Here is a 27,923-nt window from a genome sequence, read left to right on the forward strand (position 1 = left end):
GCCCAAATTGAACCATATGGACCTAGACTACATGTGATTCCAGCAGGACAGCGCTACGAGTCAGAAAGCAAACGTAACAACATCTACGCCCCCCTATTGAAAAATCCTTTATATTTGAATTCTGCATTGTATTCTGAGTCTCAGTGAATTGGTCTAAAGGCGAAAATATTTTCTTATTGACTTTTAAATTAAGTGGAATACATGTTGACATATAAGTAAATGAAATTATCTCCGAGTAAATCCAGTGACCGAAATTTCCACAATTCCATTCCTTTTTCCCAAAGAACAATAAAAAACAAAACAACCAAATTTTATATTTACAATTTATTTATCATATTTTTTCAACTTTTACATTAACAATAGTACACTCAAGTTCTTAATAAAAAAAATGTATATAAAAATACACTAATAAACTATTTGAAAAAAAATATATATATTCAAGTACTATCCTTTTTTAAAAAACAAATCAATGAATATATACGAACCACATACAAATTATTAATATTTTGAAAAAAAAGAATATTTAATAAATATATTTGGTAAAGAAAAAACTTCATATAAAATAATATCGAAGTAAATATAATTTATTTTAATCCATTTGTATAAGTTTGATTTTTTACCGCTGATCGATCACTTTTTTTAAACGTTTCTTTCTCACCATTAATTCGTGCATTTCTAAGCGAAACAAATGTGCATTCATTTTATTGTAATTATAATTCCTTTCCCATGGATAGAAAGAAATCCGTCACAAAACAACATAATTTAAAATAATTAAATAATAAAAAGAAAACTGCAAAGAAAATTTAAAATTTTCTATTTTTTTGTTTTAATTGTTTAAAAATTTGTTTTCATCGAAACGAATTTATTATGAAACTTCTTTTCTTTTTCTTCTGAGGGGAAAAAAATAAAAACTTTTATAAAATAGGAAATAAAATAAAATTTAGTTTAAAGTTAGATTATAAAGATAAATGTATGTTTATATGGAAGTGTGTAGGCGTTTTTATTTGTGCAAATGAAATTTCAAACCCTTTTTTTTTACTAAATTAAATTTTAAGTAAGAAAAATAAATTGTTACAAGGAATAAGTAAAAACAAAAGAATTAATTTGGGGTTTTTAAAAATATTCTATCTACTTTAAAAGTATTTTTAAATGTATTGTTGCCAGCCAAACGAAAACAAAAAAAAGAGAGTAAAATAATTAAATAAAAAAAGTTATTTATTCAGAATTGTATAGTTTAAGTTAAAATAATAATAATAATTAAATTATATGGAAAAAGAAATTATTTTACAATGAATATAGTTCACTGTAATAGACATTCATTTTTATTTTATTTTTTTGTTTTGTTTTATTTATTTACTAAATGTTAGTTCAGTTAACTTACCCTGAGTATCGGTTTGTTTGTTTTATATGTATTCTCTTTCAAAGAGATAGAAATATCAAAAATGGCACCACAAACCGTTAATTAAGTCTTCATTATCACCTCAAATTAAAACAATTTGATCAGCAAGGAAACGAAGCAGATGTCGCGATATTTCTTGCTTCTTAATTTCATTTTTTTTTGTTTTTTGTTTTTTTTTTTTTTTTTTCCTTGAATCGATATTATTTTCACTTAGAAGCATCATTGTGATCATCATCATCGTCCATCCATCCATTTATTTATCACACGGCTTAGTCTTCCAAATGCATATATTTACAGTCCTTATCATCGCACTGACCCATCAATTGATATGGACACACAACACCGTTCGGATTTATATGCCTGTGACATGTTGTGGCCAAAGGAGCAAACCATGAAATAAAAATAGCAGAAAAGAACGAAACACAAGGAGAGAAATATGTTCCAATTTTGTAATAATATTAATTTTAAAGAAGGATCTAAGAATAGATTTATTATAATTTTTTTTTGTTTTGTTAATGTACTCATAATATAATTGTTGGATTGTCTGTCATTTAATAAAACTAAAAATTTAAATTTCTCTAACAATTATATAAATAGAAAATAAATAATTGATTGTAGGTACATATAAATAATTTATACTTTACAGACAATCCTTCGGTGCTGTGCATTGATAAGATTTGAGTTACATCTTGGCAAGTGTTAAATGAGACCAATAATAATAAAATTTAATTGAACTTTTCTTTCAACAGTCAATTTTGATGGAGTGTCATTCGAGGAAGATATTTTTAAAACAATCAATAATAATTCTGTTTCTGATAGTGAAAGGGGTTCTACATACATATATATTTTTATATTGTACACATGAATATACAGAGCACAGAGACTTCTTTGTCAAACTGGATGGCTAAAGAAAGTCATTTCCGTATATCATCTTCCTTTCTTCTGCATTAATTCTGATCTGTCTGTTGGGATTTATTGTGTGAACTCAGAAAATGTCAAGAACCTTGGTTTTTAATTATATGGAAGCTAAGGTCAAATCAATTACAATTTATTAACATGTTTTCGAAGGAAAAATTTAAAGGTTTTCTATTTTTTTTTTATTTAAAAGTTGAGAACGATGTCGAATGTGAACTGAAGCTAGTTTAAGATAAAAGGACTTTGGGCGAGTGGAAAAAAAAATTTAGGTTTAGGAAAGGACACCGAAAAGTAAATAACCATTTAGTTTAGCGTAGTGCAAATCGAAGAAATCTGCGTGATGTACAGATGAAATTCTTTGAAAAAGTGTTCTGATAGGGAGACTTGGTTAGCGTATTCAAGGAGGGATCTACCAAAGGTGATGTATAAAGATTTAGTGACTTACGGGTTCGAAATTTCTTTAGACCAACGTTTGATGAAACCAAGGTATGAGTTGGCCTAGTTAATAATATAATCAAAATTGGCCCGGAAATTTAACTAAGTGGCGCAAATAACTCCTAGGTGGTTCACCAATAAAAAATATCCTCACTGAATGCGGCCTTCCGTCAATCGAACATCGCCGAAAACTTCTAACTGCTCGAATCACACCAAAAATTTGCGAGTCTTTCAAATCACCGATTGTCGAAGACACCAACAAAAATTGACTGCGAACAAAAAAAAACAAAACACCCATCCACCTTATATATCGCCCTTGATGCTGCTAGAAACATTGTTATTCGGCGAACAATTAACAAAGTGACTCTAAGCAACAACCAAACTCTCAACTTTCAAAAACGATTCCACAAACAAAGAAAACTACTCACAAGTATTCCATGGGAAAATACAAGAATATAGAAAAAACGAATGGGATATCTTGTATACAGATGGTTCCAAATCTGAAAACCGTACAGGAGTAGCATTTGTGTCGGAGGCAGGAGACGTTTTATACACTATCAGACTTCCAAATTACTTTTCAGTATTCTCTTCAGAAGCCCATGCTCTATTAAAAGCTACAATTACTAAAACTAAAAACGTAGTAATATGCTCAGACATCCTTTCCACTTTGAACGATATCAGAATCGTTAAGAACCAATTACCCATTATCACCAAAATACGTGACAATATTTTAAAAAACAAAAAAAGCAAACTTAAGCTCCTCTAGATACCAGAGCATACCCTAGCGGTGAAAGTGTAGCCAAAAATGCAAACAAATATATGCGAACTTGCGCCTTCCAAAAGAAAATTCCTGAAAGTAATTAATAATTTCTACGAAAAAAAAAGGAAAAAACAATGGAACTCTTACAACCACAACTATTCGATCATCAACACTAAAGGCGAACAAATCACGATTTCAACTAAAACATCTACCGCAATGAACAAATGTGTCACCCGCCTTCGGCTTGGCCACACTCATTTAACACACATCCCCCCTATGCCACCTATGTCAATCCAGTCATATCTTAGCAATCAAACATCTTATCTCTAACTGTTATAAAGTAACGATCCGTGTAAAAATCTTTTTAATACAAACTTAACTGATCTCTTATCAAAAGCATAAAAAATGTATATAAAATATTAACTTTACTTAAAATTGAATCTCTTGTTCATATTTATAAAAGTGAGGCTCTGTCGGGATCTACGGCAGCCCCTTACATTATACTTATACTCCTATTTTTTATAAACTGTAAAATTTAAAATATTTCAAGCCTCAAGTAGCTAGCGCTTTGTAAAATTGTATTATAATGTAAATTTATTTATATTTTAATAAATAATAATAATCATAACTCATTGGTCGCAAATCGAACAGTCAGAATAAATGCTAACATCGTGCAGACTGTAATTTAACGGAGGAATATGTAATCGCTTATGGGTGAATGTTATGAATTGGCATTAAGCAACATTGAATTCTAAGAAATTTTTGACGAAACAAGTCTGAAATGGGTTAAGCTCCCAACAGTCTTATGATCACTCAAATAATGGGACGTTTTTTAATTCTACTTTTCGTCGTTTGTTTGCAATAAAGAGTAATTCTTGTTATGGAAATGCTTTCTCAAATTAGCCGTTCGGATTCGGCTTAAAAGGTTAGGTCCCGTCTATCCCTGACAACAGTACTCGCACACAGGAATGGTTGGAAATTGTAAGTCACTAGGCCCTAGTTCTCAACGGACTGTTCCGCCATCCAATTTATTTATTTATTATTTATGATACATGTTCAAATTTTCAGATTTGTTTAAACACACAAGACTTAAAATATATTTTGTGAGATTAAAAAAAAATCCAATTAATGAGGAGATAAATTAAGCCAATGTCCCATTTCAAACTATGTAGTCTTCGAGTTTAAAATTGAAAAAGGGCCTTTGATGGGTGAACTTGAAAATAATTACTATTTTGGATCGAACCAAATTTCCATTTAATCAACTTCGGAAAGAATATAAACAAGATATTCAGTACATTATAACGATTTTGGGAAGCATTTTTAGCAGGATTTAATTGTTTTGTAAAAACTAAGCTGTTAGTTTAACTAAAATATCTCGTACAAATCAGACGTAAGGTCATTCGAACGAAAGACGTTAGCACTAACGCACAAAAAAAATGATATTGTACTCTACTATGAACATCGATGCACGGATTTAAGACACAACACCTTGAGGGACTAAGTCTTTATAAGGAAATACAACAAGCGTTTTTTAAATCAATTAAATCTGAACATTCCTAAATGTCAATTACTCTCTTTTACTCGCCGCCAATTTTCGATTGACTACAATTATAACATTGGAAATCATACAATTGAAAAAGTGTTTACAAAAAAAGAACTTGGTGTTATTTTTGAACTTAAATTGAGCTTTCGCAAAAATATCGAATTTTTAGTTAACAAAGCGAATTCAATGTTTGGTTATCGAAACTCTGTTGAATTACATAATCCGTATACGTTTAAGAGTCTTTTTATAAGTTACATATGTACAGTCAGTTCTAGAATACTTCTGAATCATTTGGAATCCTTTTTATAACAACCATAACCGTAGAATAGAAGCGATTCAAAAAAGAATCACACGATATATGTTTAATAAGCTAAGGTGGAACCTTGAAATACTCTCTTACACTGTCAACTTATTGGTTTTCAGTGACTAGAGAACCAAAGGAAGATGTATACGATAACTTTAATCATGGCATCTTATCTTACCAAATAAACTGTGCTTTTTTATTAATTCTCACATATCTATACCATCCTTCACGTGATTTAAGAAATCATTTCTTATTTTTCGAAAACGCTCTGAAATGAGTGAACTATGCCTTCAACGAACCATTAACTCGAAGTGTTAGAGAAATTAATAACTTATCAAATTATATTGATTTTAATTTTCATATTAATAGAAATACATTCAAATATATGCTCAGTCAATTTTTTTTAACTTTCAATTCTTAGTTTATAATATAATATTTTAAATAAAACTTGTGTTATTTATTAGTCTATTTGAGTATACTGTTAACTCTAATTGATGTAATAAATAAACAAATAAAACTTTTATTTTGATTCTAGTGACCTTGCATCTTCGCAAATTTTAAAATTTACAATTTGATAAATTGTATTGATTGCAAAACTTTCTATAAGAAGTTAAATAAGTTAAATCCGTCGACCAGTCATTATGAAAACCAAAGGGATTTAAATTTTAAAGGAAATGCAACGTTTGGTTGAATTGTGGTATTGCTAGATCCCAATTTTCCTATTCTAGATTCTTCTGATTCCAGATTCTAGCTCAAAATAACAAAGCTTAGCCAAGCACTTAAAATCTGTACCAAATTGAATAACACGCCTTCTCTTGTCAAAGTGTTTCAACTTATAGACAACGTTCAAAGTTTAATGCCTAATTAGGCGCCATTAAAAAGATTGTCTTTGTTTGGAAAACAAACAAAATACAAATCACATTGAAAATGAAAGTTAAGAATTGGAACAAGGTAGGTTGATAGTTTATACTTTTTGTTAATACATTCTATAAAATTAATAATTAAATTGTACATTTCTTACCAACACACAGCAATCCTGAATTATAACAACAAGAACAACAACTAAAAAATAGAAGGAATAATAAATTAAACATTTACACACCTCTCATCTCTTAAATGACTCAATGGAGAGACGTAATCTTGTAATTTAGCACTGCCCACTTGTTCGCCACCATTTTCTTCTTCTTCAATAGTCTCATCATTGATATTTTTTGTTTGTTCGGGGGATTGTTCATTATTATCATCGCCAGCTACAACAATTGGTTGTTCCAATTCTAATGCCTCCTGCAAAAACTCATTACAAAAAATCAAGTTAAGAATAAAAATTAAAAAACATATTCCTTATTATGGCGGAAGAAAAATAAAAAACAATAATAAAAAAAATGGTAGAAGTTGAAATTGAAACTGTTGTAGAACTACACCCACTTCGTGTCCATTATTTGTTGGAGAGCAGGCTTGATCATCATCTTTGTTTGAGGGGAGCAATTCAGGTACAGTTGTATTATTTATACTATTTTCAATATCTTCAGGCACAGATTTGTTTATCAAGATTTCAGGATTTTGGATTTGGCTTTGGCATGCAGGCACTTCATTTTCAATAATTATTGTTGATCGTGGCGATGGCGGTAGCGAAGACGACGCCGGTGGCGGTGATAGAGACGGTGGCATTGTTGGCATATCATTTTTATGGGCGGGTAATTCTTCATTTGGTAGTTCATTGGCAACCGTTGTTTGTGTTTCTATTGAAGTTTTAAGGTTCTCAGGATGCTCAACTGATGGACTTTTGTTGGTCGGAAGCTTTTCCACGTTTATTGAACTTTTAGAATTTTTAACAGGTGCAATTATATTTTTGGCTTTATCAGGTAAATTTACACAATCTTCCATTTTCTCAACATCACTCAGTTTCATAGTATTTACAATTTTAATTTCGGCTGCAAGCGTCTTGGATTTTTCTGATATTATGGATTTTTGGTCGTTTTGCATGCTACATTATTAAAAAGAAATAAATAAAAAGAAAAAAACAAGCAAAAAGTTTTTATTTTTGAAGTAAGTTTATGCAGTAAAAGTTTTTAAATCTGTTTGCCTAAAACGTATTTCAAGGCGCACAAGCGTCCACAGGTTTTTCTCAAAACCCACCTCTGTCTATCAACTCCTTAGGGTGCTTAGTATGGAGATTGGGTTCTAACCCCAGTGGAAAGTTGGTGGGAGCAGCAAATGCGAGAGGGGGGAGAGGTGTTTCCACTAACGCACCTCTCCTTATCCAGACACCAGCGGACAAATTCTCGAGATGGAATCAACGGTGGCGTCTACAGTTCCAGTAAGGTTGAACTACTTAGTGAACAACTTATAGGGCTTCTTCGACATATTCGGAGCCCAGGCCTTCAAGGACCGGTTTATCCGGCTCCCCGTCCTTGGAGTTATACTAAGGATCTGACCATCTAGGTTGGGGGTTCCGCCGTCGGGGTGACTTCCTGGACAGGCAAAAAATACCTTAGTTGCGAAGCACCAACCAGCCTCGGATACGGGTGGATTCACTGTTGACAACCCACGCAAACGAAATAAGGACAACAAACTTCGGATCTGTACGTGGAATGTTAGGTCCCTTAACAGACCACGTGCAGCCGAACAATTAGCGGAAGCCCTAAACTGCTGCAACGCAAACTAAAAGACTGCAATGTATACTACAGCGACTGCTACCAAGAACAAAGACAAAAGACAGCGTCTATTTGGGTGTGGATTTGTTGTTGGAACTATCAAGGCTAAATTCGCCAAGATAAGCCTAATATGCGCGCATGCCCCAACAGAGGAGAAGATGAAGACACCAAAGATTTTAACGCCAAGCTAGAAAGAGAAGACATCTATGGTGGCACAATCGGGAGAGACTGTATCTCCCGATTGTGCCCGATACCACCTCCGACAACGGATTCAGGCTCATCGATTTCACTGCGGGGCTAGACGTTCTGGTAGCTAGCACGCAGTTTACGCATCTCAATATCCACAAGGGGACATGGAAATCTCCTAATCAATCAACCAGATTGACCTCATTGCGATCGACGGACTACACTACTCCAGTATACAGGATGTCCGAACTTTCCGATAGGCCAACATTGACTCGGACCACTACTTCGTTGTAGCCAAGGGACAGCTACGGATATCCCGGTCCAAGCCAAAACAAGGAACTACTGTGAGAAGTTTCGACGTTAGACGGCTACAATCGCAAGAGACTGCCATGTCCTTTTAAGATATAGTCTCTAATAACCTCCTAAGGAGTTCTATGCTGCCTGCATTAAACATTGAAAACCAGTGGCAACATTGCCTCGTAGCCATCAGAAATGCCGCCTCTGAAGTGCAAGGTTTCACACAGCCGCAACAACGAACCTCTGGTTTGACATCGAGCTGCTCGCGAGCTCTACGAGCAGGAGAGATGAACATCGGCTTCTTAGATGGAAAAAAAGAGAGCATGAGAAGCGCGCGATCAGGAGATAAAGGGATGTCACAACAGTAATGAGGTGCGTAAATTTTACCAAAAGTTAAAAACACCTCCCAAGGGTACCAGCCACGAACCGAAGCCTGTAAAGACGTTCAGGGGAACATCGTGGTAGAACCGCAGTCTGTGTTGGGAATATGGAAAGACCACTTCTCCAAATTATATAATGGCGATGACGAACCGAATTCCGCTGTAAGGGAGGTAGAACCACTCAACCTCGGCGACGCAGATCAACAATTCCGCCTACTCGACCTTGACGAAGTGAAGATAGTTATATCTAAACTTAATTCAAACAAAACTGCTGGAGCTGATGGCATCGCTGCCGAACTATTCAAAGCAGCAGGCGATGACTTGGTAGAGAGCATGCACCAACTCATCTGTAAAATATGGTCGGAAGAAAGCATGAAGACGTACGTCAACAACCTGATTGGTCCTTATCAGTGTGGCTTCAGACCAGGAAAGTCCACTATCGACCAAATATTCACACTACGCAGATCTTGGAAAAATCCCAGGAACTTTAAATTAATACCCACCACCTCTTTATCGATTTTAAAGCCGCGTATGACAGCATCTATAGGGAAGAGCTCTACAGAGCAATGTCTAGTTTTGGCATCCCTGTCAAACTAATCCGTTTGTGCAGAATAACAATGGAGATGCATTTGATGTCAAAAAAGGTTTTAGACAAGGCGATGCACTGTGGTTCTGGAATGAATTGTGCAAAACTCAACCATCAACACTAGAGGCACAGTCATTCAAAGGTCGATCCAATTACTCGGATACGCAGATGATATTGACATAATTGGAAGATCAAAGCGTGATGTTAGTGGAGTATTTTTGAGCATTGCCACGCAAGCGAAGATGATGGGTTTAGTGGCCAATGAGGGCAAGACCAAGTATATGCTGTCATCAAAAAAGGACACTGAACAACGACGTCTTGGACAAAACGTCACCATTGACTGCCATAACTTTGAGGTAGTTAAGGACTTTGTCTAGCATCTAAAATCACCATCTATAAGACACTCATCATCCCGGTTTTAATTTACGGGGATGAGGCCTGGACCCTGTCAAAAAAAGATGAGAGCGTCTTAGGATGCTTCGAGAGAAAAATTCTTCGGGTGATTTTTAGTCCCGTACGCATAGATGGACAATGGAGGAGAAGATATAACGACGAACTGTACGGACTGTACAGCGACACCGACTTAGTTTGCAGAATTAAAGTCCAACGGCTTAGATGGCTGGGTCATGAAGAGCGAATGGACATCAAGGCTCCAACCCGGAAGATCTTTGAATCCAATCCCGAGGGACGGCGCGGCGCAGTAGAGGAAGACCACGATTCAGGTGGCGCACGCAGGTGGGTGAAGACCTTAACCAACTTGGCGTGCGAAACTGGAAACAGCTAGCTAGGGACCGAGCTGTTTGGAGACGCATGTTGGTTGAGGCCCAGTTCCGCCCGGACTGTAGCGCCACCTTTAGTAAGTAAGTAAGTAAGCCCTAAACGTAATTAAACCCAAATGTCAAACTTTAACCAAAGCCAAAATTTGAACCTAAAAGTTTTTGTTGACCAAAAAAAATGTAAAGCTTTCACATACCTGTAATTTGGTCCAATTACACTCTTTCCCAGAGCAGTCACCGCTTTATTGATTTTAAGTCTTCTCGTCTTAAGCGATTCAATCGCTCGATGAGAATTACAAATTTCTGGATAAATTTTGGTAATTTTCTCTTGCTGCTCTCTAAGATTCTTTTGTACATCTTCCATTTCTTTTCTTAGTTCTCGCAAACGTTGTTCGCATTTTAATTTTGCCATTTTAGCTTTTTTCGCTACCACAACCATTTCAATGCTTTTATCCAAATTGCAAATTATACTCGTACTGGAAAACAAAAAATTAAAAAAGAAAACATTTTGAAAAGAGTCTCAAGATTCTTGATCACGATGTGAATTATTAGAAAAATAAAAAAGAACATTTTTTTGAGATAAAAACTAACCCTGTTTTTCGATAGGAACTTTCATATAAAACTAAAAGATTCTCTTTGGAAGATTTGACCGCTTTGGCGTCTGCCGAATCCGATGAAGTAGGTTTTTCTGGACTCTTTGTAGATTTGGAAGGAGAATTAGAAAGTTTCTCAATAGTTGCCTCAGTCTTTTCAGGTATTTTTGGTTTTTGTATCACACTCGCAGAAGAAGGCTTAGCTATAGCATTTTTAACCAAAACTTTACGAACAAGGAATTTACTATCACCATCACCGGTTATAATCGGTCTTGAATCTGGTGAAACAGCAGAATCATTGGATTTAACAAGAACTTGTAAGTTCTTTGCTTGCTTTTGGCGTTCTAGCATTTTCATGCGATTTATGAGACGGCGGTATTCCTGCTGTGAGGCCTCCGGCAAATGTCGTACGGCCTTAAAAAGGAAGAAAAGACGAGAAAAAAAAACAACAGATGCGTTTAATCTTTTCAAAACTCTACTTTACTCACCACTGGTGTGCTATTGACTGTTGGAGCAACTTCTTTTTTCTTCAAGTCAATTGTCTTCATAGTCGTCGTCGTTGGGACGCTATCAGAGACTTTCGAACGAACGTTCTTCAAAAATTGTTCCAATTTCGCCTCGAAGTAATCATTCACAATCGACTTCTCTACAGTTGGCTGTGGGGTTTGTGTTCGACTGCTGACAACTGGTGACCCGGATCGTGTTGGTGTGTCGCACGGTGATTCCATGGGCAGACTTATTGGACTCGCTATATCGTAGTATTCATTACCTATGGTGATACTTCGGTTGAAAAAATTCCGAACACGAGATTCCTCATCTTCGTCCATTTCATGAGCCGATAGCTCGGAGTATTCACTCTCACTTTCAGAAACCCTCAGTTGGATGACTAGTTCTGGAACTTTTGGAATTTCAGCTGTCGTTATCAAGCGACTAGCATCTTCGGTTTTTGATTTCTTTGGGGGCACTGCTGCTTGAGCTTGAGGAAGACTATCGACATTCTTACGCTTAAGATCTATTTCCTGTTGATTATTGATGATTTTATTGGGTTTAACAATTTTTGTTCGGGTTGTTATTAGCTGCTGATTCGGAAGATTTGACTTTAGTGCAACAACAACATTAGATGTAGATTTAGATGGAAGTATTTTGTTCTGTTGAGTAGGCAATGAATTCTTTATCACAGGTGTTTCGGGTTTTGCAGATCCCGCTACTGCCAAAGGCTCGGAAACTCTTTGAGTATTTGTAAATTTATATACATTTTGTGTTACGGGTGGTTTTTGATTTTTCGCATTTAATGTTTTCTTCTGTTGGATTTGACTTTGGATGGATTTTGTTCCCGTTTTAAGTTGAGAATTTTGTGCACCGAGAATCTTTTTAGAAGGCTCAACAGGTTTTGATGGGGATTCAATGGTTTTTACTTCTGAACCAGCAGAAGTTTCTTTCTCATTTTCAATTGATGCTGCCCCTGCACTTGGTGTTGGTATTGATTTTACATCAATCGAAGTTAATTGATGCTCTATATTTGAATTGATCAAAACAGTTTCATCTTTTATTGCTACATTTGTTTCGTGTACAATATCGACTGTGGAAGTCATTTCCACACATGAAATTTCTTCACTCTCAGTAATTTTGTGGAGCTTTAGTTCTTTTTCACATGACGTAGCTTGAATGATAACTGTCTCTGTCGCTTCACTAGAGTCTTCAGTAGATAAATGCATAATGGGTGATTCTTTGGAAACATCTTCTGTGCTCGTATTCTTCAACTCTTTAGGTTCCATGTGATTGGAATCCACAATTTCCAATTTATTATCGGTGGAAATAATTTCATTAGGTGATGAATCTTCACTCTTTAGAATTATTTTTTGTTCTTTTTCCTCAAGTGGATGATCATGTTGCTTTTCATTGGCATCTTCAGCAGTTTTACTCTCAGAAGCATTTGATTCTGGGGAGATTTCTATAACCGTTTGAGAATCCGCATCATTAGAAATTTCTGCATTTTTATCCAATACGGTGAACTCTTGGACTTCAGATTTATCTTCATCCTCCTTTTCCTGTTTCACAGCTGACTCTGGTGGATGTTCTTTTTCCTCAATCGATTTATGGCTTTCTTCTTCGATTTTCACACAAATCTTTGGATCTACAACCTCAACGACTACCTCTAAATTTTCATTTATGCTTGCACGTTCATTTGTTTCAGCTTTAATTCCAATACAATCCACTTTCTCTGAAACCCTATCGATAATTAAATTTGCCCCTATCCTAGGTTTTAAAGCAAAATTTCTATTTACTACGATATTTGGAAGTGTCATCCTTTCAATTTTAACAGTTAAATTACGACTAAAAGGTTTCAAAACATTATCTCTATTGAATTTTTGACTGGAAACTCTTTTCAAAACTTTGTTTGGCGTCGTTTGTACAACTGAAAGAGGTTCCTTTTTAACAAGGTTTAACGACGTATCGGGCTTGGTTGTTTGAATTTTAACATGCTGAACAACTTGGGGATTTTCTTTTGTATGTTTTTGTTCCTGATGATATGTGGTTATTTCAGGATAGACACTTCTCTGAACGTCTAACTTCATTTCGAATTTTGGTAGGGCATTAAGAGTTTCAATATTTCTGACTCGAATTCCACCTGAATTTGATTCAAATTTCTCAGATCTATATACAGACTCAATTCCTATGTTAACATTAGCCATATCTGTTATTGCCTGACTAAGGTCTCTCTCGGTTTCGTCGGCACTTTTTATCGGATACCTGCTTTGAAGTGAAGCTTCTGTAGGAGTATTTTTACCAGTTAGTCTACGAACAGCTTCTTTGAGAACGCTTGCTGATGAATTTTTTGGCTTGGCTTTCTCTTTCATATTATTTATTAGGAAATTTCTTAGTGTCTCTGCTTCCAGTGATACATCTGGATCAGGAGTGTGCACCTGGGCAACTTTTGTGGGTTCTTTTTTGACTATTTTATTTACCTTCGGTGAGTTCATTTTGGAAAGCAAGAGTGCTCTCAAAGCAATTTCTTCTTCATCAACTTCGGAATCGAAATTCTTGGGTGAAATTGAGGAACTTTCATATCTCACATCTCCTGGAGGCATAAGATGCACCTCTTCGATGTAGTTGTTGTTATTGTATCGCATTGGAGTTGGATTATAGAGCTCCTCGTTGATTCCAATGCTATTTGGTAGTGGAATTTGTTCAATGGGAATCCATCTGTCACACAATGGTAACTCACATTCACTATCGCTGTTTACGATGTCCATATCAACCGGTTTCGTATCGATCCCTCCATCATCGCTTAGCACCATCTTGGGTGAAGGAACTGGGCTGATTTCCATGCTATTACACGCTTCGTCCCCATCGATATTATTCAATGTAGGCGATTCACTTATGCATTTGTAGATTTCATCAAAATCCGATGGCGAATAGGCTACGTTCTCGTTGCGTTTCTTACGAACCATGTGTTTTTTCAAAACCGCCGATTTGAGGGCGAGAATTCGTAACTCTTGTTCCTCCAAATTGTCTTCGGATTCTTCTTTTTCCTCCTCCACAGGCAGAGGAGGTGATTTTGGTTTTTCTTTCTGTTCTTCTTCCGCCGGCTCTACGACCACAGCTTCTTGCTTTGGAGGGGAATCGTCAACATCCTCCCCCAAATCCGCTTCAACCTCCACAGGGGGAACAAAATTAAAAATATCAGTGTTTTCTTTCTTCCGAGTCAAACGATCTTTTAACGAGGCATGCTGCTCAATTCGGTGGGTATTTCTGGCCAACGCTACTCGCAATTCATCTCGATTAAGCGAGTAACTTTTATCACAATCAGAACTATTCAAGGGTTCATGATTATCATCAACATTGTAACTATCTAAGTTATTGTACTCATCCTCGGTATCACTCACATAGTATTCACGTGATTTTCTTCTCGATGCTTTGGTGGAATGTGTCTTTTTTGTCTTTCGCTTGCGTTTTGATGAATGTGAATTATGTGTGACAACTCTTTCGTGGAATAGTGATAGTAGGATTTTATCACTTTGACGATATGATGGGGCTGGTGGGGGTGAAGAAGAACGTTTTCTCCGACGGTGATTACTACTGCTATTGTGTAGTAGTTTATGGCTGCTTGAATGAAGTAATTTATGGCGCGAAGAAGAAGATGATGAATGTTGTATGGATTTCCGACGCTTTGATATGCGAGGCATTTTAGGTGCTGGTGGATATTCTTCATCGTCGGATATGTCAATCGATACAAGCGGATAACGGTCCAGATGATGTGAGTCCTTCTTTGGATAATCTGAATTATAAGAAAAAAATATTTATTTTTATAACCAAGGCTCTTCTAACTAGATTTTAGAAATTTGTTTAATTTAGTATTATATTTTGTATGCATTTCTATTTCTATTAAATGGTTAAAAAAAATTCTTAGATGACGTAGGTAACTTCTGTAGGCTATAAAGCTGTCGAAAATCTTTCCTGAAGTTGGCACAGAATTTCAATTCAAAATTCTGTTAAATTTTTAAGCTTTTAAGCTTTTTAAGAACTCGTCAAGAACGCTACAATATTATCCAAATGTGCAGTAATGGTTTGTCAGTCGCTATCTTTAAACTATTGGAATGGAGGAAAGAGGAACTCCGGATATAAAACAGTCAAATTGTTGTTATTTTTAAACAAATTTAATTTTGGCTTCATTACGAGTTTCAACTGTTGCTAATTATTATTACTAATTTCAAACCAAATGGCATCATATTGACGCAAGTGTTTCCTCGAACGTAACGAAAATTGAGTCAAAGTTTCCATTTGTTTTAAAAGAACCCATAACTAGATTATTATTATTATAATAAACGGGCACTCAAGGGGTTATTAATACCCTTAACATGTTTAAAGTTTAAACACAGTGCAAGCTTTAGGAAAAGATGGTAGGATTAAAGAGGAGATACCGATGCACATTGGTCATAAAGTTTAAAAAGAATCTCTATACTTGAAAGTACGTCCGAAATTGAGCTCAAGGTTAAACTGATGTGCATTCCTACAAGTACGAGTATTACGGCTGAATGGTTTGAGGGGGAATGCAACTGGCCAATTCGGCAGAACACTGTTTATAAAAATATCGGTAGAACAACGAAAGGCATGAAACATTGCGGCGGTGTTCAAGTGACGTAATTGTTTCGGTTATAGTTCTATCGCCTCTCATTTTCAAAGCTCTTTTTTGATTACTGTCCAAAATACTTAAACTTGTTTAAGGGGCACCTGGCCAAATATGCGAGTTATATTCAAGTTTTGGACGAATGACGGCTTTGTAAATTACAGCAAGATCAGAATGGGTGAAAAACTTCTTGCACCTTTAGAGAAATCCTAAGCACCTAGCAGCATTTTTGGCAATTTTGAATATGTGATCATTCCATTGAAGCATTCAACACTATAAAAGCAAAAGCAAATAAAAACTGTCCTCTATGTCTTTCTGGCAAAACTCAAAAAGGTAACATCATTGTTTCATTTTATATATATTTGGTTTGTTCCAACATTGGTTATGGGCCCAAGTTTATTTCTGACTCCATAAGAAAAATAAGTTTTTTTTGTCAAAGAAATAATTTTTTAAACCATAAAGGATGAGTTCCGGCAGGCTATATCAAATAGATAAACTAGATGATACCAACTATGATGGGTGGAAAATCCTTATGAAATCCGTGTTGGTGCACTGTGGCTTATGGGATTATGTATCTGGCAAGATAACACAACCAGCAGATGCAGCTGAGCTAGAAACGTCTGGTTTTGTCTGTGAAAGCCAGCCAGCTTCTACACATTAAAAACTCAACAACATCTAGAGACGCGTGAACCCGGCTTTCTGATTTACATGCCCCATGTGGACCTGCACGTAAAGTCACGATTTTTAAATCACTGATTAATCTAAAAATGTGTGAAGAAACAGCCATGAGTGAGCATCTAAACAAGTTTTTCGATCTGTCTGAAAAACTTGCAGAGCTGGACATCAAGTTGAATGACGAGCTGCTTGCGATTATTTTGCTTTCGGGCTTGCCAAAAAGCTTCGAAAATTTGATTGTGGCCATAGAATCGAGAGATAGTTTACCAAGTACAACGACACTAAAGACTAAATTAATCGAGGAAGAAAAACGGAGACAATTTGATAAAAAGAACGATGAGCGTCACGAGACAGCATTTTTTGCAAACAGACAACGAACGAAATCAACCGCAAAGCCAATCATTTAAGAAAAAACCAAAAGGCAAATGCTATAAATGCTAAAAGAGGAGGCATTATGCTGCTTCATGTCGAAATAATACTGTAAAACATAATATAAATTGTACTATGCTTAATCTCTCCAAAAATAATTACACTCAACTCAATAATACCGCTTGGGTTTTGGATAGCGGCCAACCTGTCACATGTGATGTGATAAATCTTTGTTCACTCATTTGAAAGAGCATCGAGAAGGCATCGAACTAGCGGGAAACAAATACATTTCGGTAATCGGTATGTGTATCACAGAGGTGATCTGTGATACACATACCGATTACTGAAAGTTGATTAGTTTCCTGGATGCAAGTGCCGCTCATGGATGGCGGCATCGGGAATAGGTTAGGCTTTAACGACAGGAGACAGCATTGAGTTTTAGAAGCATTAAATTCTACACGGTTTTGGATTCCCCATTGTACAATGCTGTCGAGATCAGAATTTAATGAGCTTATCATACGCTGCCGTTGAAGTTCCACATCCGAAGGACAAGGATGAGAAACTAAAAACGAATATGAAAAGCTGAGGTGACTGTCATCCGCGAAACAATTTAGTTGGTTAGAAGTTTATGACAAAAGATCATTTATAAAAATAAGGAAGAACTTCGGAGACAAAACGGAGCAATGGGGAACCCCAGCGCTCGGAAAGAGACCTGTAGAGTAGGAAAGATGGAAAAGCTTACGCAGTGGTTTCGCCAGCGTTAAATAAAACCTTTTCAGAACAATAGGGGGAATACCATCCGGGCCAGCAGATTTGTGTATGTCAAGGTCCCATAAAATAATTTACGCCCTCAATAACAGGAGGAATCAAGAAACTCCCTATTAGTGTCGAATTAACAATGATATTTGAACATCATCATCAATGATCCACTTAGGAGGATCTTACTCAAATGATCCAAGTAAACTGATGCAAGCCTCTAGTTCATGTAGCCAATTGCGTCTTTTGAAAGCCTAACAATAAATAGGTTTTAGATTTTTTGTTTGTATGCAAGGATAATGGGAATGTGCGAGTAATATTGTACGCCTTAGTTCTCAACTGACTGCTGCGCCACAGGCTTTGATAAAGGGAAAAAGTCAAAAAATTGCATTTCAGCGCTTTGAGCGTTAGTTTACTTAGCCTGAAGTAATTAGTTATCCCAGTGTGGCCGTAACCGTTGTTCAATACAAATACTTTTTTAAAACGACTAATTGTTGTGTTAATTCACGAAGTGAAGGTAATTTATGTGTACAATTTTCGAACGAGAAAACAAAGGAAGGAATTACTGGATACAAATTTTTTCAATCATTCTGATTGTGAAGAACAATCTTATATGGATTCAGAAAAAGATGAATCAGAGCTTATATCGCTGTTTTATATTATGCTTATAAAAATCTTTCAATATAGATAACAGCTATGAAATATCACATTTCTACATAAGTGTCTTTCCTATTTTAATCAGGAATATTCTTTCAATGACAAATTGGCCCCTTACTATCAAAAGATGTCACAGTAACGATCAATGCGTGGACAAAAATATAATAAGAACGATGTAAATTAAGAAATCGATTATATGGAACGTGTTGTTTTTTAATAGAAACGAAAAATATATTGTATATAAAAAAGAAGGACTTTTAGACTAAAACTCAATTACTATTGCTAACCTAACCATTAACGGAGTTACCAGCTGTATCCGATCATTATTGAAACTGAGCATTAAAAATTTTTATTTTTGTTGTCCTAATGATCGATGATCACCATTCGTTTACCCTTAACCTATTAATATTTGTTTCTATTATTTACTTGGAGTTTTCAAGCAAATGCGATTTTTTTAAAATAAACAGGATATTCCGTTCTAAAGTAAACAATGTTTATTCAACTTTTTATGAACTTAAGAATGGTATACTCCAAGGTTCACCACTTTCAGTCGTAAGTTTCATTATAGCTTTCAATTAAATTAATGACATAATGTCCAAATATCACACCGTCCAACATTTCTTGTATGCAGACGACTTAATTATTCTTCTTAATTGCAAAGAAATACCAACATTTTTCGAAATTTTTTCAATATACTAATAATAGATGATTTTTCCAAATATTTAGGATCAACTGTATCAGTGACTAAAACGGGTATTCTACATACACTGCCAATCACTAGGATGAGGCCACATATTTTCCAACCGATTTTCGGTCCGATACCTGTTGGAATTTGTTTAACCCGGAAAGTGATACAGTAATAGGGTTAATTAGAAAAGACCGTTGGAATTTCCCTACGTTAATGAATGAGCTACCTAAAAAGGATATAAAAAAGTGAGTCACTAGGATGAGGCCATTGCGAATATTTCGTGGTAGAAGTTCACATCAGCAATTTTTTTCAAAATTTGGGTTACAATATTTAAGAACGTTTTACAAATAACTATTTTTATTAAATTTCAACTACAAATGGGTTCCGGAAAGACGTTGACAGTAGCAGAAAGAGGACAAATCGATGATTTCAAGGAAATGGGACTCTCAAGCCGAGAAATAGCAAGGAAGCTGAACAGAAGTAAGACAGTTGGAAACAACTATCTTGCTGATCCTCAAAATTATGGAAAAAACCAAAAAGGACGCACATCCCAAGCAACAACATCCCGAGAAAAGCGGTTAATTTTACGTATTGCTTCAAATTCTTCTCAATCAGCTACTAAAATAAGGTCCAAAAGCGGAGTATCAGCCAGTATTTCGACAGTCCGAAGGATAATAAGAAAAGATGGTACTATCCAGAGAAGAAAACTCAAAAAGAAACCTGTTCTAAAGCAAGTACACAAGGAGCTGTGAATGAACTTTGCAACAGAACATGTCTCTTGGAGCAATCAATGGAAACGCGTCGTCTTTTCGGATGAACAAAAGTTTAGCCTTGACGGCCCCGATGGTTACAACTTTTATTTCCATGATTTAAGAAAAGAGGAACTAATTTTGGGAAGACATCACAGCCGTACATCAGGTGTTATGGTGTGGGGAGCTATCACCTACTATGGCACAATCGAATTGGAGTTTCTTTCTCCAACAATGAACGGAAACAGCTACAAATACTTGTTGGAACGCTCATTTCCGAAGATGAAAAATATTTTTGGACCTCTGCCTTGGATTTTCCAACAAGACAATGCCCCCATCCACACTTCCAGGGTTGTCAAAAGCTGGATTTTATCAGAAAACGTAGAGCTTTTGCCATGGCCAAACTATTCACCGGACTTGAACATAATCGAAAACGTATGGGCATGGCTATCTCGAAAAGTTTATGAAGGCGGTAGACAATTTGAAGACAAAGACTCCTTAAATGAAGCTATCCGTGATGCCTGGGACGAGATTTCACTTGACTATTTAAAAAAACTTTATGATTCCATTCCAAACCGTCTAATAGAGGTCATATCGAAAAATGGGGGGCATACTCATTATTAATTGAGAAAAACTTAATAAATAAATGTTTGAAAACCAAAAACTGTAAACATTTCTTTAATTTTTTTTATATTTTATAAGATTTTTCATGTGGCCTCATCCAAGTGACGCACTTTTTCATACTGTTTTTAAGTAGCTCTTTAATTAATGTAGGGAAATTCCAAATGTTTTTTCTATTTAACCCCTTAATTTTATTACTTTTTTTAAAGAAAATATCTACCTACTCAAATGTAGTACATTTTTATTGGCACGAAATTTCCAGCTGGTATAAAGAACGAAAATCGGTTGAAAAATATGTGGCCTCATCCTAGTGATTGGCAGTGTATATGTCGAAAGACAAGTTGTCAAAAAATTATTAACCTAAATTTTAAAAACACTTACATGTTTTACGTTGAATATTTAAATATACTTGGTGTAATTTTTGACTATAAATTTAGTTTTAAGTACCATTGTACATATTAAAAAAAAATCTTGCTACCAGGACAAATATAATAAAATAGCTTACAAGTAAATATAGTTGTTCTCACATCAATACTGTTATAAGAATTATAAAATTTATTATACTATAAAAATCGATTATGGTCTAGCTATTTACGGTAAATGCTCAAAATCTTGTATTCAGCTTATTAAACCAGAATACAATGCAACAATACGACTGGCACTCAGGGCTTTTAGAACTACACCGATCATGAATATGTTGGCCGAATCTAGCCTCCCGTCCATCGAACCTACACAAGCCTATGTTACAACTCGTCTAATAAACAAAATAACAACATCGACTAGTTCACCGATAACTCCAATATTAAAACAAACTATCAAACGTACAAAAATACCTAAATGTCCTTCAACAATTCCAAACGTCATTTCATGTTCAAAGCTCCTCGTCTTTCAAATGGATTGACTCATCTTCAAGGAATGTCCTATCCTCCCAAAAAGATCTTGGAGGTATAGAAATCTGGAAATTTCTGTCCAATTGCAGTTGGGGGATGGTGTAGTCTGTGTTTTATATTATGCTTATGAAAATATTTCAATATAGATAACAGCTATGAAATATCACATTTCTACATAAGTGTCTTTCCTATTTGAGTTGCTTCAGTCTTGTCTCTGTTTCTATGGAAAAGAGAATACAGACCCAGATAGACCCAGATAGCATAAATACTTGGCAAATTTTATCCAATTATGGGCCTAAGCTGTTAACTCTCAACGATGCTTTGACGGCGTATATATTCACGCTATCCCGTATCTGGGTTAAAGTGCAACTATTAATAATCCTCAGAAATTACCTAGCAGATACATCTCGGTGACAATTGGTTTACTACTATCCCTCTCCTTACCAGAATGTTAGGTGATCATTTCAAATTGCAAAACAGTAAAGTTCTTACAGTTTTCCAACCAAAACCATGAGAAAGGTTTAAGAACTCTCCAACAAACATTATAAAATCAGCTAAAAGCTTTAAAATAATTTTAAATTTTGTTTCACTGAGTTATTCATCATGGGCTGATGAGTTACCTCGTGTAGATTTTCGTGGTGACAATTTGTTTCTAGATTTTAAAAATATTTGAAATGCCAATTAAATGCCAAAAATTCAATACAAGTCTTAGCCGTATCAACAGTGGGCAAATAAACATAACGTTATATACTGATCGTTTGGAAATCACATACAGAATTTTTTTTTGAAAAAAAGGGTAATTAGGCATTTATTTTTCTCTAAAAATATATTTTTCTATTTTCCGGACGGAAATTCATTTTGGGGGATGGTGTAGTCTGTGTGCTTTGGAATTGAATTTAAATACCTAAGATTTACGGAGTGGCCAATGTTGTTGTAAGTCCACTGCGACGAAGCTTTGAGGCGAATAGCAGAGGTTGCTGCTATTTGTTTGCTAAAAATGTCAAGAGGTGTTAGGCAGAGTAAGGTGCCCAGTGCCTCAGATGGGGTCGTGCGAAGCGATCCGCTTATACATAGGCAGCTGAACGGTGGACTTTATTTAGCTTATCCCTGTTTATACCTTTCTTTAAAGCAGTAAACCATACTGCCCACCGTACATTAAAATCGGTGTGATTATCGATGTTTATAGCCAATGCGTGATTCTGGGTTGTAAGCCCCATTTATAACCAATAGCTTTTTTGCAAGAAAAGAGAGCTACAGTAGCTTTTTTGACTCTTTCCTGTACGTTGCGATTCCAATTTAGTTTATTATCTAAGACAAGACCCAGGTATTAAGTCTCGTCTGAGAATTTTAATTGGATTCCTTTAATATAAGGAGGGTTGACAAATGGAATTTTGTATCTCCTTGAAAATAAGACCAGATCGGTTTTGTGTGGGTTAACACCCAGTCCACACCGATCAGCCCAAAGTATTAGTCTGTCCAAGGCATTTTGGACGAGTTCTTTTAGAATGTTAAGATGCTTTCCTGAAACTGCTATAGCAACGTCGTCCGCATAGGCTATCACTCTGAAACCCTCCGCATCCAGACTAGTTAGGATTTCATTCACCACTAGGTTCCAGAGAAGAGGGGATAGAACACCACCTTGCGGTGTCCCTCTACTAACGAATCGTCTACCAGAAGAGTTGCCCAGTTTTGAGTTAATTATTCTGCTAGTATGCATAAAATGAATTAACTCCCGAAGCGAACTCTCTACATTTAGAGATGTTAGTACAGATGTCATTGTAGATGTATCTACATTGTTAAAGGCACCTTCGATGCCAAGGAAAGCAACCTTCACCTCCTTTATGATGGAGGGAATATTCGATGGTGCGTACTAAAGTATGTAATGCTGTTTCCACCGATTTAACTTTACAGTAGGCATGTTGAGACGAAGACAGAAGTCTTGTATAGATACTTGCCCTTAAATTGATATCAATCAATCTTTCCAAGGTCTTAAGAATTAAGGATGATAGACTTATAGGTCGTAGATTTTTAGGATTGACTTGCGAGCATGTACCTGCTTTGGGTATACAAACAACTTTAACTTCTCTCCATGCCGAGGGAACATGGACCAGGTAAAGACAGCTGGTAAAAATTGCCTCAAGGATTGGTGCAATTATGTCAGAAGTCTTTTGTAACTCGGCTGGTATTATCCCATCTGGTCCTGTGTTATGATGCAAGGAAGTATGAACATTTTCAAAATTTTGATATCATGGTCACCGATTTTAAAAAGGTTGTTTTGTGAAAAGCACGATTAAGTTCATTTGAAGTGTCAAATTTGAGAATTCATTGAAAAGAAAAGTATTTCTTTACAAAATCCTGACTCGATGTATTCGATGTTTGCTATTTTGTATCTATTTATTTAAAAGATCTCAGTACTTTTTAATCTTTTCTAGAATTAGAAAATTGTGCGCTGCACAAAAGGACTAGAGCTGCTCGCGAGCTCTACGAGCAGAAGAGGAGACAGGAACACCGGCTTCTTAGACGGAAAAAAAGAGAGCATGAGAAGCGCGCGATCGAGGAGATAGAGGGATGTCACAACAGGAATGAGGTTCGTAAATTTTACCAAAAGGTAAAAAAAAAACCTCCCAAGGGTATCAGCCACGAACCGAAGCCTGTAAAGACGATCAGGGGAACATCGTAGTAGAACCGCAGTCGATGCTGAGAATATGGAAAGATCACTTCTCCAAATTATATAACCACGATGACGAACCGAATTCCGCTGTAAGGGAGATAGAACCACTCAACCTCGGCGACGCAGATCAACAATTCCGCCTACCCGACCTTGACGAAGTGAAGATAGTTATATCTAAACTTAATTCAAACAAAACTGCTGGAGCTGATAGCATCACCGCCGAACTATTCAAAGCAGCAGGCGATGACTTGGTAGGGAGCATGCACCAACTCATCTGCAAAATATGGTCGGAAGAAAGCATGCCCGATGAGTGGAATCTCAGCATAGTGTGCCCGATACATAAGAAAGGAGACCCTCTAAACTGCGCTAACTACAGAGGCATCAGTCTCCTTAACATTGCGTATAAGATCCTCTCTGCCGTATTATGTGAACGTCTGAAGCCATTCGTCAACAACCTGATTGGTCCTTATCAGTGTGGCTTCAGACCAGGAAAGTCCACTATCGACCAAATATTCACACTACGGCAGATCTTGGAAAAAACCCAGGAGCTTCAAATCGATACCCACCATCTCTTTATCGATTTTAAAGCCGCGTATGACATCATCTATAGGGAAGAGCTCCACCGAGCAATGTCTAGTTTTGGCATCCCTGTCAAACTTATCCGTTTGTGCAGAATGACGATGGAGGATGCACGCTGCTCTATCAAGGTCGGACAAGATCTTACCGATGCATTTGATGTCAAAAAAGGTTTTAGAAAAGGTGATGCACTGTCATGCGACTTCTTCAACATCGTTCTGGAAAGAATTGTGCAAAACTCAACCGTCAACACTAGAGGCACAATCTTCCAAAAATCCATCCAATTACTCGGATACGCAGATGATATTGACATAATTGGAAGATCAAAGCGTGATGTCAGTGGAGCGTTTTTGAGCACTGCGACGGAAGCGAAGAAGATGGGTTTAGTGGTCAATGAGGGCAAGACCAAGTATATGCTGTCATCAAAAAAGGACACTGAACGACGACGTCTTGGACAAAACGTCACCATGGACAGCTATAACTTTGAGGTAGTTAAGGACTTTGTCTACCTGGGCACCGCTATTAATGCAGACAACGACACCAGCGCTGAAATCAAACGAAGAATAACTCTTGCAAATCGCTGCTTCTTTGGACTTAGAAGGCAATTGAGAAGTAAAGTCCTCTCTCGAGCATGTAAAATCACCATCTATAAGACACTTATCATCCCGGTTCTCATTTATGGCACTGAAGCCTGGACCCTGTCAAAGAAAGATGAGAGCGTCTTAGGATGCTTCGAGAGAAAAATTCTTCGGGTGATTTTTAGTCCCGTACGCATAGATGGACAATGGAGGAGAAGATATAACGACGAACTGTACGGACTGTACAGCGACACCGACTTAGTTTGCAGAATTAAAGTCCAACGGCTTAGATGGCTGGGTCATGTAGAGCGGATGGACATCAACGCTCCAGCCCGGAAGGTCTTCGAATCCAATCCCGAGTGACGGCGCAGTAGAGGAAGACCGCGACTTAGGTGGCGCACTCAGGTGGGAGAGGACCTCAACCAACTTGGCGTGCGAAACTGGAGACAGCTAGCTAGGGACCGAGCTGGCTGGAGACGCTTGTTGGTTGAGGCCCAGGTCCGCCCCGGACTGTAGCGCCACCTTAAGTAAATAAGTAAGTAAGAATTATTTTTCTTCAGCTTTCAGTAAGATCGAAAAGAGTAGATTTCCATCATTGGTCTGTTTCGTTGCGTCGCGTATGCGGGAATGGTCATATGTATATGCCATTAAACGTCCATCATCTTCAAACTGAATTTTACTATGGAATATAAAAAGAATAAATCAAAAATATTCAAACACAATTTATTTAATTTTCTAAAAGAATCGTGCTACATTCTTTAACCTTAGAACTATTAGTATTTTTTTGTTTCTACTATTCAACTGGAGTTTTCAAGTACAGGCGACTTTTTAAAAGATAACAGCTTTATTTTTGTTTGTATATTCAGTACAAGTTCTTCTCTCAATTCACATTATTTTATGAACTGATCTTGAGATATGAATTGGATAACAATCTATCTACAATTTTTATCGTTTGGATAGTTCTATGCATTGAATAACATTAAAATGCCTAACCTCATAAGTTAATTAAATCAATACTCAACGCTTATGAACGCTGAAGTATTTCTCATGTTATTAGTAACTAAAAAAAAACAAACATCAGGGAATCTAAGTAGACAATTTTGTTTGTTCATGAAAATTATTTTTAGCCTATTGTTTTTCTATTTTTGTTTGTCCATTTTTTTTTTTTTCAAACCATTCATGGACAACGAGTAACACTTATCCATAGTTCCATTGTTTGTAGGTTTTTTTTCCAGATTTTTAGAGGGCGGTTTGCAAAATCAAAGAAGGGGAAAATGTTTCAGTAGATATAAAGGAATGTGAAGCAAACAATCGACTGAAACATAGTAATGGAATTTCTCCGACAAAGGTTAAAAATGTGAGAATTTTATCCCTTATTGGTTTGGTATTAAATACCTACCCATATATTAGAACAAGCAGATAAACACTTAAGGCATCTGCCTATATGCAACTATAAAAGTTGTAGGTATGTGCTTACATGTCTATTATATCAAGTGCAACATATTGATCAAGGTTAATGGGGATTTAAATTTAAAACAAAGAAGATTCCCGACACTTGCAGATATCAAGCCTATTTTAAGTGCAAAAATACTTCAGATTTACATCTAAGATTTTTGTTTTTGAATGATTAAAAAAAAGTACCTACCCGTCCCACACCGAAACAATCAATTACAGGAATTTTAAATAAAAATTATACAATATCTTCTAAGAGCAAACAAATAATTTGTTTCATTCATTTGCCTACTTAGCACCTCACCATTATATCCACCACTTGCATAGACTGCCGATACAGATATATTAGCAATTTTTTCCAATTCAGCATTTTTGGCTTCTAATTCCTCGATGCGTTTTCGCATAGAAAATTCTTCATCTGATGAAATTATGTCCTCGAATTCGTCGATAATTTCACCTTCTTCGCGTTCATCAGCAGGCCTTGCTGCTTCCTTTGTGCTCATATTTAGTTTTTCAATTATTTTCGAATCTTGTGTTGATGTTTTTGGGGATATTGAATGATTATTTTCAGAATTGGATTTTAATTTTGCAAAAATCCCCATTTGATGATTGATTTTTTCTTTTTATTGAGTTCAATCTTTTTTTTTTCTTTAATTATATCATTTTGTATACATTTTTGTAAATTTTATTTAATTAAGGTAAACAGACACTTTATAAAAATGTTTAGTATAATTATTTTGTAAGTTGTTTTTTATCTTACTATTTTAAGATAAAATGTATCCTTTTTTTGGAGAAATATCACAAAAAATTAATTCTAATCTTGCATTTCGTTTTGCACACTTTCTTTAAATGACAGATTTACAGACGAGACGACATGCCATTTTTCGATGAGAATTGAGCACAGTAAAAAATTGCGAGTCTCGAAAGTGGTTGAGTTTGAAGATCAAATTCAAAATGAATGCGGACAACTAGCAAGATGGTATTTGATTTATTTTTCTCTTGACGTTTTTGAGTGTTGCAGTTTCTAAATTAGAGCTAAGAGCACAGATTTAGCGGTACATGACTGTTTACCTCCGCCGGTTTACCTCTGCCAGTTTACCTCTGGACAGTTTACCTCCGCCGGTTTACCTCTGGACGGCTTACCTCCAGAGCAGTTAAGGTAGTTTGAAATGTAGCTTATTTTGCTCAAAGGTTGCTTCTTTGGTAGTGCAAGGCCCAATCGTACTGCTTTTGGCGTTTTATATTATAGTGCCACTCGGCAGAGAGTTTATTTATTTTAAACAAT

The 27,923-nt window shown here is 36.0% G+C and overlaps 1 protein-coding gene across 2 annotated transcripts; it reads right to left on the reverse strand.

The window, feature by feature from the left end:
* Positions 1–325: 325 nt before the first annotated feature.
* LOC129954085 (uncharacterized) lies at positions 326–27,487 on the reverse strand. 2 transcript variants are annotated; one of them, XM_056067754.1, is made up of 7 exons: positions 26,943–27,487; positions 11,317–15,107; positions 10,827–11,242; positions 10,433–10,711; positions 6,782–7,340; positions 6,459–6,640; positions 326–1,759 (listed from the first exon to the last, which is right to left on the reverse strand). In XM_056067754.1, exons 1-7 carry the CDS (start codon positions 27,238–27,240, stop codon positions 1,669–1,671), a joined length of 5,616 nt encoding a protein of 1,871 aa, XP_055923729.1. In that variant the 5' UTR covers positions 27,241–27,487; the 3' UTR covers positions 326–1,668. The 2 variants fall into 2 exon arrangements, with proteins under 2 accessions (XP_055923729.1, XP_055923728.1); XM_056067753.1 differs by having other exon boundaries at positions 6,459–6,649.
* Positions 27,488–27,923: the final 436 nt, after the last annotated feature.

The sequence above is a fragment of the Eupeodes corollae genome, chromosome 1 (genome assembly GCF_945859685.1).
Source record: "Eupeodes corollae chromosome 1, idEupCoro1.1, whole genome shotgun sequence".
Taxonomy (NCBI): Eukaryota; Metazoa; Arthropoda; class Insecta; order Diptera; family Syrphidae; genus Eupeodes; species Eupeodes corollae.